Genomic DNA, 13,336 nt, shown 5'->3' on the forward strand with positions numbered 1-13,336 from the left:
TATGTGATCACTCCTAGAGAATGTTCCATGTGCATTTGAAAAGAACGTGTATTCTTTGGTTTTTGTATGGAATGCTCTGTATATATCTACTAGGTCCATCTGTTCTAGTGTGTTTTTTAAGGCCAATGTTTCCTTATTGATCTTCTGTTTGGATGATCTATCCATTGGTGTAAGTGGAGTGTTAAAGTCTGCTACTATTATTGTGTTACTGTCTATTTCTATTTCTCTTTTTATGTCTGTTAATAATTGCTTTATATATTTAGGTGCCCCTACATTGGGTGCATAGATATTTACAAGTGTTATATCCTCTTGTTGGATTGTTCCCTTGATCATTATGTAATGCCCTTCTTTGTCTCTTTTTACAGTTTTTGTTTTAACGTCTATTTTGTCTGATATGAGTACTGCTACCCCAGCTTTCTTTTCATTGCCATTTGCGTGGAGTATCTTTTTCCATCCCTTCACTTTCAGTTTGTGAGTGTCTTTAGGTCTGAAATGTGTCTCTTTTATGCAGCATATATATGGGTCTTGGTGTTTTATCCAATAAGCCACCCTATGCCTTTTAATTGGGGCATTTAGTCCATTGATGTTTAAAGTAGCTATTGATAAGTATGTACTTACTGCCATTTTTTAACTTTTTTTCTCAGTGTTTTAGTAGTCCTTCTCTGTTCCTTTCTCCTTCTACACAGAATTGATGGTCTCTTTAGTTTGACCTCTGTCTGAAAGCTCTACTCTTTAACTCCCCTCCTCCCACATTTTATGTTTTTGATATCATATCTAACCTCTTTTTTGTGCATTTGTATCCATTGCCCTCTTATCATGAAAATAGATAATTTTTCCTATTTGTGGTCTTCTCTTTTCCCCTTAAATCAGTCCCTTTAACATTTCTTGTAGCACTGGTTTCTTGGTGACAAACTCCTTTAATTTTGCTTGTCTGGGAAATTTTTGATCTCTCCTTCCATTTTGAATGATAATCTTGGTGGGTAGAGTATTCTTGGCTGTAAGTTTTTTCCTCTTAGCACTTTAAATATATGGTGTCACTCTCTTCTAGCCTGTAAGGTTTCTGCTGAGAAGTCAGCTGATAGCCTTATGGGGTTTCCTTTGTATGTAACTTGTCTTTCTCTGGCAGCTTTTAGGATTCTCTCTTTATCTTTAATCCTAGACATTTTGATTATGATGTGTCTTGTTGTGGGCCTCTTTGGGTTTATCTTGTTTGGGGCTCTCTGTGCTTCCTGTACCTGGATGTCTGCTTCCTTCCTTAGGTTAGGGAAGTTTTCATCTATTATTTCTTGAAATAGATTCTCTGCCCCTTTGTCTCGCTCTTCTCCTTCCGGGACACCTATAACACGGATGTTAGTGCGCTTGATGTTGTCCCAGAGGTCCCTTAGACTGTCCTCACACTTTTTAATTCTTTTCTCTTTTACTTGTTCAGCTTGGGTAATTTCTTCTAGTCTTTTGTCCAGCACGCAGATCCATTCTTCTGTATCCTCTACTCTGCTTTTGAGTCCCTCTAGCGAATTTTTCATTTCCAGTATCGTATTCTTCATTTCTGATTGGTTCTTTTTTTTTTTTTTTTTATTGATATTTTAATGGTTTCTAACATTGTGAAATTTTGGGTTGTACATTTTTGTTTGTCCATCACCCCATATATGACTCCCTTCACCCCTTGTGCCCACCCCCCACCCCCACTTCCCGGGTAACCACAGTCCAGTTTTCTCTGTCCATGTGTTGGTTTATATTCCACATATGAGTGAGATCATACAGTGTTTGTCTTTCTCTTTCTGGCTTATTTCACTTAACATAATACGCTCCAGGCCCATCCATGTTGTTGCAAATGGGACGATTTTGTCTTTTTTTATGGCTGAGTAGTATTCCATTGTATATATATACCACATTTTCTTAATCCTCTGATTGGTTCTTTTTTATATCTTCCATTTCTTTGTTGACATTCTCACTGAGTTCATCTATTCTTCTCCCCAGATCAGTGAGCATCCTTAGCACTCTTAGTTTGAACTCCGTGTCAGGTAGGTTGCTCATTTCTGTTTCACCTAGTTCCTTTTCTGGAGTGTTATCCTGTTCCCTTACTTGGAATGTATTCCTTTGCCTCCTCATTTTGCCTCTTTCCCTGTGCTTGTGTCTACGTATTGGGTAGGTCAGCTACGTCTCCTGCTCTTGGATAGGTGACCTTATACAAGTGATGCCTTAGGCGTCCTGCAGTGTGCTTCCCTCAGTTCTCAATGTTCCAGGGGTGACCCCTATGTGGGCTACGTGTGTCCTTCTATTGTGGCCTGTTTGCTCTCCCTGTAGGTGCCCAGGGAGGCCGAGTTATGCTCCTGGCCAGCTGTTGTAATGCTCAGCTGCTTGTAGTTGTTGTGGGCCCTTCAGTCTCTTTATCAGGTGTGGGGAGCCCCAGCACAGTTGGCTGCAAGTTCTAATACCACATTTGTGTTGCAGTATTTCTTTTAAGTGAGTATGCCCCCAGTGTGGCAGGTTGTTAGGCTCAGGGCCTTGCAATTGCTATAAGCCTCCAGGCTTTAGGTCTCTTGTGAGCTCTCTGAGGATTGCAGCTGGGTGGGGCTGGCCTCAGGCACAAGAGCCCCTAATTGTTTCAGGCTTTGGAAGGTGGGGCAAACCCCCATGTGGGTCTTTGAGAAGCACAAGTCTTCTGCAGCTGACAAGCCCTGCTGCCCACAGGTGCACACACACAGTCAACACAGTCCTGCCCCACGTGAGTGCCCCGACCTCCCGAAGTGGACCCAGTCTCTCTACGGCGGGAGCCCCACACACTCCACCACTGCCCCACACTCTCCACTCGCTCCTTGTGCACGCCCTGCCCCACTCAAGTGGGCTCAGTTGCCAGGCTGCAGAGAATCCAGTCACCAATCTATGCAGGCCCACAAGTTGCCTGAGGGCTTGTTGTTGGGTGGTGCCAGTCTCTAGGGTGGGGTGCCTGCCCTGGCTGAGCTGGATTAAATCAGTTCTCTAGTGGGTGGGGCCGACCTGGGCTAGCAGGCCCCAGGGAGAACTCCAATGGCATCTGTGTCAGCATGCCCACACCAGGCCACAACAATGGCCGCCGCCAATGTCCCAGTCCTGGAGAGGTCTCATGTCTCACCGAGATGCACTCAGGGCCTATCAGGTGAGTCTCTTTTCACCAAAGCACTATGCACCTTTCTTTCTGGTGATTTTAGGATGCTTTCTGAAACGGGTGAGTCTGCGCGCATGCCCTTCAAGAGCCGGTTTTAATTTCTTTGTGAACCAGGTTTTCTGGGGGCACTCCCCAATGTTTTAGTAGCAGGCAGAGTCAGATATTATGCCACTCGTCTTGATTGTGCTGGGTCCACAAAATGCCTACAACGGGGGCACTCCCCGGCTCAGGGCCCCGTGCCTCCAGGGAGTCTGTGTACCTTTGGGCTGCTCCTGGGCAGCCGTGAAGCTGGCATCTTGTGAAGGTGGCGTTTTTCTCTCTAGAAAGGAGTTTCCGCCTCTTCCACCTCAGTTAGGATTGTCCTTTGTTGCAGGAGTTCCTCTTATCCAGTTTTCAGCTCTGTCTCAGGGGTAATTTTTCCACGAGTAGTTGTAAATTGGCTGTGTCTGCGGGAGGAGGTGAGTTCAGAGTCTGCCTACACCGCCATCTTGACTTCTCTTTCCTCATGTATCTTGATTTGGTGACTGAAGAATAGTTTGGGAATTCAGGTCCTGTGAGTAGAAATCCTAGCTTTGCCACTTTGGACAGAGTGAAGTTTTGGACCTTATAAATTTCTTGGTATTTTAGTTCCCTTACAGGTAGAATTGGAACTAGTCTATCTACAATCTTGGAGGGTTATTGTAAGACATAATGAATGACAATGAATCCCAAGTATCTTGTAAATAAAGTGTTCAAGAAATATATAAAAGTTGTATGCTGAATTTAATTTTAATTTTTAATATTACCTTGTCCAGGAATTTTGTCTGTCACCTCTCTCTTTTCCCTCTAAAAGACAACATTGTGAATGTTAAAGACTGTATAAAGGCTTTGAGGGACGCCTAGAAATATTCCAATTTTATTGGTAAGAGTTTCGTCGTGCTGTTAAAAGACAGCAACGCATGACTCATTGAAAGGTTATCTAATCAAACACTATATTTGGTGTTTATATCTTCTTGTAGTTATCTGTGCCAAATGTTTGTTTCATCTGTATTTGAACACTTTCAGTTATGGCAACCTTTACTCCTTTTTTTTTTTTTTCATTTAAGACTTGTGCATTTGTGATGGAAAATATAGGGAAAATCACAAGGTTGTGATCTTTTCCAATAGTTAAAATAAGAAAACTTCATTATATGCTAGTGGCAATTTTTTAAATGTTATAAAAAAATTTGATGACCAGAAATGTAAGAAATGCAAAGTACAAGGCTCTTGTAATGTCACCTTCTGGAAATATCCCTGTTAACATTTGGTAAAAATCCTTTTAGGCTTTTTTTCTTTACATCTATTTGTGTATTCTGAAATTATTATTTAAAAATTAGATTACTATGCCTATAATATTCCACAAATTGCTTTGAAAAAATTAACATTGTGTCTTAGATATTGTTCCATGTCCCACTATATCATATAAGCTACTTGATTCTTTTTAAAGACTGGATAATATTCCATCGTAGGGATGTACTATAATTTTATCCACAACCCTTTTGATGAATATTTAGATTATTTCCAATTTTTCACTATTACAAACATTTTGATGATCATCACTGTATATATATATTTGTGCACCTGTGCACCAAGTTTTCCTGTAGGATAAATTCCTCAGAACTCAAACTGCTAGGCCAAAATACATGCAGGTATAGAATATTAATAGCCACTGCCTAATTACCCTCCTAAAGGGTTGTAAAAATTCACATTTTATCAATAGTGGGTACTATTTATTGAAAATTCTGATGGTAATAAATTTTATTCTTGTTTTAATATGTGCTTCTTTAATTACTAGTGAGTTAAAACATATTTTTCATATGATTGTGAATGTCTTTTGATTATATTTTAATTAAGTTGTATTTTTCATATGAATTTGTAAATAGCTCTTTATATAGTAAGGGAGTTAATGTTTTGTCTTAGAAGAAACTGCTTGCAGTTTTTTTTCTCATTTGTTACTCATCTTTGACTTTGTTTCTTGTGGATTGCTTTTTGCCATCTTCTGTCTTATTTTGTCAGTTTTGGTAATTTTTATTCTTCTAGGAAATTTTTAATTTTATTCAGGTGTTTTGTTAGAATTTTAGTACAGCCCCATGCACTGATAATTCTTTTGATTTTTTTTGTATGTGTGGTTATTTTCTCAGTCTTGAATTTGTATATATAAAACATGTTTTATTTATCTCTCTTTTAAAGCGCTGGCTCTTAGATTTATCTTTAGTGTTTCTGTTTATAGTTAAAAAAATTAATTTCTGCTTTTATCTTTATTAAGTCCTTTCTATTGTTCCTTTAGGCCTATTTTGTAGTTTTCGTAACTTATTGTTTAAATTTTTGATTTTCTTTTATTTTATTTCTTGCTGGGAAATAAACGTGTTTAAGACTGTCAATTTTCATTTTAGTAAAACTTTGGTTTATCTAACAGTCTTTGGTTCGTTATTGTTATTTTCTAAATATTTCCAATTGTGTTTTGATTTTCTCCTTGATGTAAGAGTTGTTTAAGAGAAAACTTTAAATTTCAAAGCACTTTGAATTTCATTATTGCCCTCTGTTGTTTATTTCTACTTTTATTTTATTGTGGTCAGAGAATGAGGTCTGTAGTAGAGGATTTGATAGTTCTTTAGTTCATTAGATATGGAGTTTCTTCAATTTTTATATATTTATTTAAAGATCGAATTAGTGGGTTGTGGGGACAGGCTAATGGTAATCTGTATTCATTCCACTGTTTGTCTTGAAAATCCTTATGACTTTTTGAAGCAGCCCCTCCAGAATTTTGAATAGCTGTAAAATTAGACAATTATTCCACATATTTGCTAGAAATCCTGCCTTATAATTCTGCCCTGAACCATATTTAACATTTGGACTCTTTCTCCTGTCAGCAGCCCTCCAGAAATGTGAGGAGAACTCTTAAGTTTTCTTTCCTTCCCATTAAATCATTTTTTCTCTGGGCTCAAATTTCCCTTCAACTCTTCTTCACATGATCTGTTTTTGAAACTTCTTACCAATAACTAATGACTATATCATAGAACAAAATAATCTATAAATTATACTTTTACATAAATTAGCTAATTTTAAAGTAATTTATTATCCATTTCTTTTAATGAATCCTAAGAGGTTCTTTTTTAGAAATGTACTTTAGAAATGTGAAGTTTTCTTTTTAAAATTAAGGGAGAGCAGTCATGGATTTCGTAGTCCAAATGTTTGATGTTATTGTGCTAAACAAAGTAGACCATAATGCGTCTCTAAAGTGGGTGAAGTTAACTGACAGGAGCAAGGGATGTAGGGGAGGAAAATGGAAAGGGAAGGATTGGGGTTTGAGAGGTTATGAAGAATGAAGGGTATTTTTTACTGAAATGGTGAGTTCATTGACAGAATAACTAGAGAAAACTTTGGTATACTTTTGTTGATAGAGGAATAGCCCACCAAAAATCAGACATTTAACATAATTTTTAAGAATAAAGATAAGGGGCTATAGAAAATTATAGGAGTTGAGAATGGACAGCTCTACTTATTTAAACAGCCCATATGGCTAGTGACTGCCTTTTGGACAGTGCAAATCAAGAAGAGTCTGTCAGTTTTATTTTTATGTTCCAAAGATTTAGATCCATGGACTGAATAACATGTTGTATGTGTATTCTCTGTGTTTGCAGCATTGAAAGAGACCATCAATACATTGGACCACATGACAGAAAGTAATCAGTGTGATAAGGACAAATATTCAGATGTACTTGAAGACACCAAAAGAATTTATTTCACTGATGATAGTCTTCAAGAAATACTGAATGATTCCTTTGTTGAGGGTGAGTTGATTGAGCAGATAGCCAACAGCTTATAATAAAAGTTTCTTCTAAAATTTTATCCAAGGGTTTAAAACTATTTTACCAAACAGTAATTAAGCTTTAATACTTAGGTCCAAAATAACACCATAAACTTATTGGAACACTGTTTACTATAGACCAGATTTAGGGGTATGCCTTTATTGTATATCCACAGAGATTTAGTTATTACAATATTAAATGCCTGGATTATCTCCTGGACTGGATTGTAAAGTTGGTCTCAAAGTATTTATGTATGTTGTTGCATGGCTTTGAAATAATGTTTCTTCTTAGAGGAATTTCATTTCAAAGTTAACCCCTTTCTTTTATGGATTTTAGAGAGGTCTTTATAGTTTCCTAGCTTTCTTTTTTTAGGTGAAAGGCCCTTTGAGATGTACAAGTTATTATTGAATAATTAAGTTAAAATATCTGTCTCTAAAACACTCTATATAAATACTGAGCTGCTGTTTGCTCTGTTTACAAAGAATTTACCTGATCCATCTATATTCTTATCTGGGATATATTCAGATGGATTTTACCCATATTTAGAAAGCCATTTCCTGCCTTTAAATTTAGCTTCAGCTAAAAAGTAAAGTCAGATTTGCCTTCTAGGGAACAAATGGCAATGTCTGAAGACAGTTTCGGTTGTCAAAACTGATGGGGGAGGACTGCTGGCATCTAGTGAGTAGAGGCAAGGGATGCTGCTAGACATCCTACAATGTACAGGACAGTACTCCTGCCCCTGTATAATTGTCTGGCCCAAAATATTAATTGTGCTGAGGTTGAGAAATCCTGTTTTAAAATTATCTTATAAAATTGCCCAAATCTACTATTTTGAAAGTACTTTTTAATAGGTTAGTTGTTTTGTTCATCCTGCTTAGAGCAAATAAAAAAATTTAAGGTAAATATAATTTACCTTTATTCTAACCTCCCTTTGTTTCAAGGTAATACCTGGACTAGTTGTGAGTTATTCTTAACTGTTCTTTAACTGCAATATGGTCCATCTATGCAAATGGACAGATTGTGTTTCTATCACTTGTCCCTCAAATAGAATTCTGTAGCAATTTGCATTTCTGTAGGAAGTGTGTGGGATGAATGGGTGTAACTACTACTTGTCCTTAAAAAAGGCTCCAGGATTAGATAGATGATAGATAGTAGAGAGGCAACCAGGAATAGTGAAGGACAATTCAGACTAATAATTAAACGTTTTATTGAATATATGGACCTGGGGATTAACCTGCCCTCTTAGGGAGAAAGGAAGCATCTGTGACATTAGAAACTGCCACATTTCAGAAGCTGGTGGAGGACGACAAATCCATGAAGGAGTCTAACAAGTAAGAGGATCACGAGAAGAGAATAATATTCTGGAAGCCAGGGGAAGATTTTTGAGAAGAAGGGAATGGTCATCAATGATAAATGTTACTGAGAGATAAAGTATTTAGTCTATCCATTGGTTTCCTTTCAAACTGGGTAAGATCAGGATGCCATTCCTTGTTGTATAATCTCTCTCTCTAAATTTGCAGATTTAAGGAAAGAGACTTTGTCTTCTAATCTGAAATTACCAAAGGCAGACGGTAAGAACTTTATATATAAAACATTCCCTATAAAAGAGTTATTTTTTAGGATAATTGCCAAGTGCCAATGGATTGCTAGTCCATTCTGCCCACTCCAGCCAGAGTGTTATTTTTTTCCAAAATAGTAATCTGATCATTTTTCCTCCCTCTATTTATAACTCTTTAAACATTTCCCGTTGTTGTAAGGAAAAAGATCAAAATCCTGCATGCCCTACCTCTCTAGCATAATTTTGCACCATTATCCTTGCTTTCTGTACTTCAACTACGTTGGCTTTCTTTCAGTTCCTTTTCCTCCCACTGCAAGGCTTTTGCATATTATATTTTGGAATATATGTATATATGGAATATTCTTCCCTGGACCTCTTTGCCTAGTTAACATTTACTCATCTTTCAGATGAGTGTCAGGTTCCTCAGGGAAACCTCTCATTGTCTGCTAGTCTAGGTCAGTTTCGTTTGTTATATGTTCTTATTAAACCATGCCTCTTTCATAGCACTTATTTCATATTATAAATATCCACTCATGCTTTCAATTATTTGATTAATGTCTCTTTTTCCCACTTGCCTGAAAGTGTCATTAGGCCAAGGACCATGTCTCCACTTTGCTCACCATTGTTTCTCCAGATCCTAGCACAATCCTGGCTCTCAGTGGCTCTTAGTAATAGTTGATATTACTAGTTAATACTTATGTGATATTTACTCTGCTAGGCATTGTTCCAAATCTTTTATCTTATTAGCTCATATAATTGTAAATATTTATGGAATGAATGAATGAATAAATCTGTCTTCTTATCTCTTTAGCCTCCTCTCATCAATTTTCCGTATGTATTTCTTCTGTAGCCATACTACTTATTATAATTTAAATTGGCTTTATTTGCTTTTGGTTCCATGTCTTTGCATGTGCTGTTTTCTTAATATATATATCCTGTCAGAAAAACTCACATTTTTTTCCCCAAACTCAGCTCAAATGTCATCTCCGACCCCATAAGACTTCCTAGGGTTCATCACTCATTAAATCTAGGTTAGGCGAACTTTCTCAGTGCTTCCATAATATCTTGTGCATATTTTTTTCACAGTACCAACTATATAATGTATTATAATTTTGTTTACAGACATGACAGATTCAGTCCTTGTCTTCAAGGAATTTATAGGAAACTCTTTGATGAGAGTGCTGAAGTTTTCACTGTTAGTCTTAGTAGCTGTAAAATAAATGTTAGTAGAATGAATATATGTTTAAGATGGCATTATGGTATTCTTTCTAAATGACCTCCCTGAAGGTTTAGATCTGCTGGTGTAATGCAACAATTTTCAGACTATGGAAACATATATAATAACTTCATTTTGGGGTTGAGGGAGAAATGGAGTGGGAAATGGTATTGATGAAAAATTAAAACACCCAGTAGTGATTATGTTTTACATTTTAAATTGGTCTGGTTATCAGCAAGACTACCTCATTTGGTTGTATGGGTTGTGCGTTGCACAGATTTGCCTGGTTGAGAGGGTACAAGTGGACATTGAAATGCAGTCCATGTTCCACTGTGCTCTCCAAGCTTTGAACCCCAGTGCTAGATTGTAGCTGCCCAGAGGAAGGTATCCTTTTTGTAATTGATACATAGAGAGGGGGTGCCTTTTTCCAATTTACACAATAAGGGACAATATGGACTAGCAGTGGCTCTGAGGATCAAGAACTTCAATCTCAAATTTTAGCCTTTATTTGTTTACCTTATCTGTTGGTAGAAATCTTTAGACCTACATGTAGATGACATAACTATTAAGAACGGCTTAACAGCTCATTAAGTATTTAATGGATGAATGGATTCAGATAACCCACCATACTCGCTTTACCATGAAATTTTTTGGTTTCAAATGCTGCTTGAAATAAATGGGCTATCAGTTATAAATAGAAAATATTTTGCTTTTCTTCTGCAGAGATTTTGGTTAAAATAAATATTTAATTTGAAAGTTTAACCTATAGTGGATTTTGGATAAACTTATTTGCATTTTTTAAAACAATAATATCTTGTATATATTTATTTATCTTTGTAGAGATTAAAGAAGCTGCTCATATTTTGTCACATGTTGATAATGGCAAAATTGATATACCTAACTTGGAGCATGCCCTGAAAAGTTTGAATGTTAATTTAACTCAGGAGGACTTCAGTGAAGCCCTTAAATATTGTGACCTCAGTGGTGAGCATTTTTTGGCTGGAGATTCTTTTAATTTTTCCCTATTTATAGGAAACAGTCTTAGAGTATATATATATGAGGGTAAGATGCTAAAGGGAATCATACTGGAGTCTTAGGTTGATGCAAATTAGAGTCAAAATATTCTATGAATTTAAATATTTATTGACCATATCTAACTGTTCATACTCATCTGGATACTATATATGCTTATTTAGATAATTACCATTCATTACTTATAAGCACAGGTGGGAAAATACCATGTATTATGTAATAAAAGAAAGACATGACACCAGCAGCTTCATTTTGATTTATAATCTTTCTTCAGAGGAGATCCAGATACACCTTCATCCGTTCTTTTATAGTACTTGTCCCAATTTGTTTTTTAACCAAAGGAAATACTCAAAGGATCACTACATTTTAAAAGAACAATTATTTAGTTTTGGTCATTGTTTCCAAGTGGGTGCATATTTTCCTTTGTTTTCCATTTTGACTTCATGTAATATGTACTAGATCTCCTTTCCTATGCACATTCACTCTTTTTTTTTTTATAATTTATTTATTTATTTATTTTCTTCCCCCAAAGCCCCAGTAGATAGTTGTATGTCATAGCTGCACATCCTTCTTAGTTGCTGTATGTGGGATGCGGCCTCAGCATGGCCCGAGAAGCCGTGCGACAGTGCGCGCCTGGGATCCAAACCCGGCCGCCAGCAGCGGAGCACACGCATTTAACCGCTAAGCCACGGGGCGGCCCACATTCACTCTTAAGAAGTCAAATCAGGGCCGGCCCCGTGGCTTAGCGGTTGGGTGCGTGTGCTCCGATGCTGGCGGCCCGCGTTCGGATCCCCGGCGCGCACCGACGTACAGCTTCTCTGGCCATGCTGGGGTCGCGTCCCACATACAGCAGCTGGAAGAGTGTGCGACTATGACATACAACTATCTACTGGGGCTTTGGGGGAAAAAAAATAAATAAAAATTATAAAAAAAAAAATAAAGAAGTCAAATCATGTGGGAATACTTCTAGAAGCTGCTGAGTTTCATTGGTTTTAGGTGACCTTTTATTTTGGGCTTATCTTAACCAGTTTGTTTTTCCTATGGGACTCCTGTGAGTCCTAGGTCTCAGAGTGCCTCCCCAGCGCAGTTTGATTATTGCTTTTGCCAGGTCCCCCGGATTATTATTGACCTTGATCAATTTTTATGTTTTGACCTGGGGTTTCTTCTATCATGAGAGTGGTATAAATTTAAACTCCAAACCCACATGAGATGCAGGCTGGGCTTTCAGTTTTTCACAGGAGATTTTTTTCCCCCACTGCTTCTCAGAATTAGGAAGATTTAGGTCTCTTTATTGTTTACCTGGGCCAGTGAATGTAATATTTTAATCTTTCACTGGATTGAAATCCTTTAAGCATCTCAGTTTTATTTGGTATCTAAATTCAAACTCTCCATTTAGCATGGACCCAAGTCCTCTTTTATGACTTTGCATGAGCATTTAAATCAAGCACCTAGCCATTTCTGGGTCTCATATGTATCCCCAAGATAGCTGTAGGCTTAGTATTCACTGGTTTCCATCTGGATCTCAGTGCCCACTTAACTTTTTATTATTTCTTTTTCATATGACTTGATCATGCATTCATAAGATGTTGTAATTCATATAGAACCTCTAGGGATTTGTAGTGGGATGGTTTCTGTGCTACCCAGTCTGCCATTTTGTTATAACTTGAAGTCTCCTTAATGTAGTTGTAGCCCTAGATTTTCTGCTGTGGTTACATTACTGCATCTTACTTCAAGTGTGTGTGTGTGTATCCTGAGAGTTAACATTGTCACCTCTGGCCTAGACTGCCTCAGTTCAAATACAGCCTCTAGCACTTCCTGGCTTTGTGACCAGGACAAGTTATTTACTTTCTCTCTGCTTTCATCTTTTAAAAATAGGTATATTAAGAGTACCTATGTGATAGAATTATTGTGAAGATTACATGAGTTAATAAATGTAAAGCACCATAAGATGATGCCTAGTATATAGAAGAAACTTGAAAGTTATATAAGTTCTTACTTTTGAGTAAGGACTCAAAAAAATATTAGCTATTAATATAATTAACTGTTCAATGAGTGGTTCCTAAAAGTATGAAAAGTTCTATTGAAATAGAACTTTATTTCTATTTCAATTGTTTGAGTCAGAAAATGACCTAGAATGGAATTTTAGGTATCTGTTGTAAATCAGAGCCTTTATTTCATGTGCTGATTCAGTATCAGATTTTTAATGTCACCATGCTTGGTTTTGACCTTCCAGATAATAAGGAGGTGGATTTAAAAGATTTCTTAAAGGGAATTAAAGAAAGTCCACATTTCAAAGAGTCTATAGGTAAGTCAATACTTCTAGTTCAAAGAACAGTGACTGTAAAATAAAGATAATGAAATGACATTAAAAAATCACTATATAGATTTCAAGTTTTTAATTTGTAGTCTATAGTTTCTAAAAGGATTTCAAGCAGCTTATGAAATATAAATAATCCAAGAATATAAAAAATAAGTAAAGAAAATGGGCAAAGTTATAATGAGGGGAAAAGAAATAAGACAGTGTTGAAGAAGATTCATAGTAAATGCCTTTGTTGAGT

General features: G+C 36.8%; 1 protein-coding gene across 1 annotated transcript in view; it reads left to right on the top strand.

Moving 5' to 3' along the window:
- The window catches only part of EFCAB13 (EF-hand calcium binding domain 13), a 331,371-nt gene that overhangs the window by 86,934 nt on the left and 231,101 nt on the right, over nt 1-13,336 (top strand). Inside the window, 4 exon segments of the mRNA XM_058561286.1 lie at nt 3,978-4,046; nt 8,493-8,543; nt 10,587-10,730; nt 13,012-13,083. Coding sequence (XP_058417269.1) covers nt 3,978-4,046; nt 8,493-8,543; nt 10,587-10,730; nt 13,012-13,083 — 336 coding nt within the window.

This window comes from Diceros bicornis, chromosome 18 (assembly GCF_020826845.1).
Source record: "Diceros bicornis minor isolate mBicDic1 chromosome 18, mDicBic1.mat.cur, whole genome shotgun sequence".
NCBI lineage: Eukaryota > Metazoa > Chordata > Mammalia > Perissodactyla > Rhinocerotidae > Diceros > Diceros bicornis.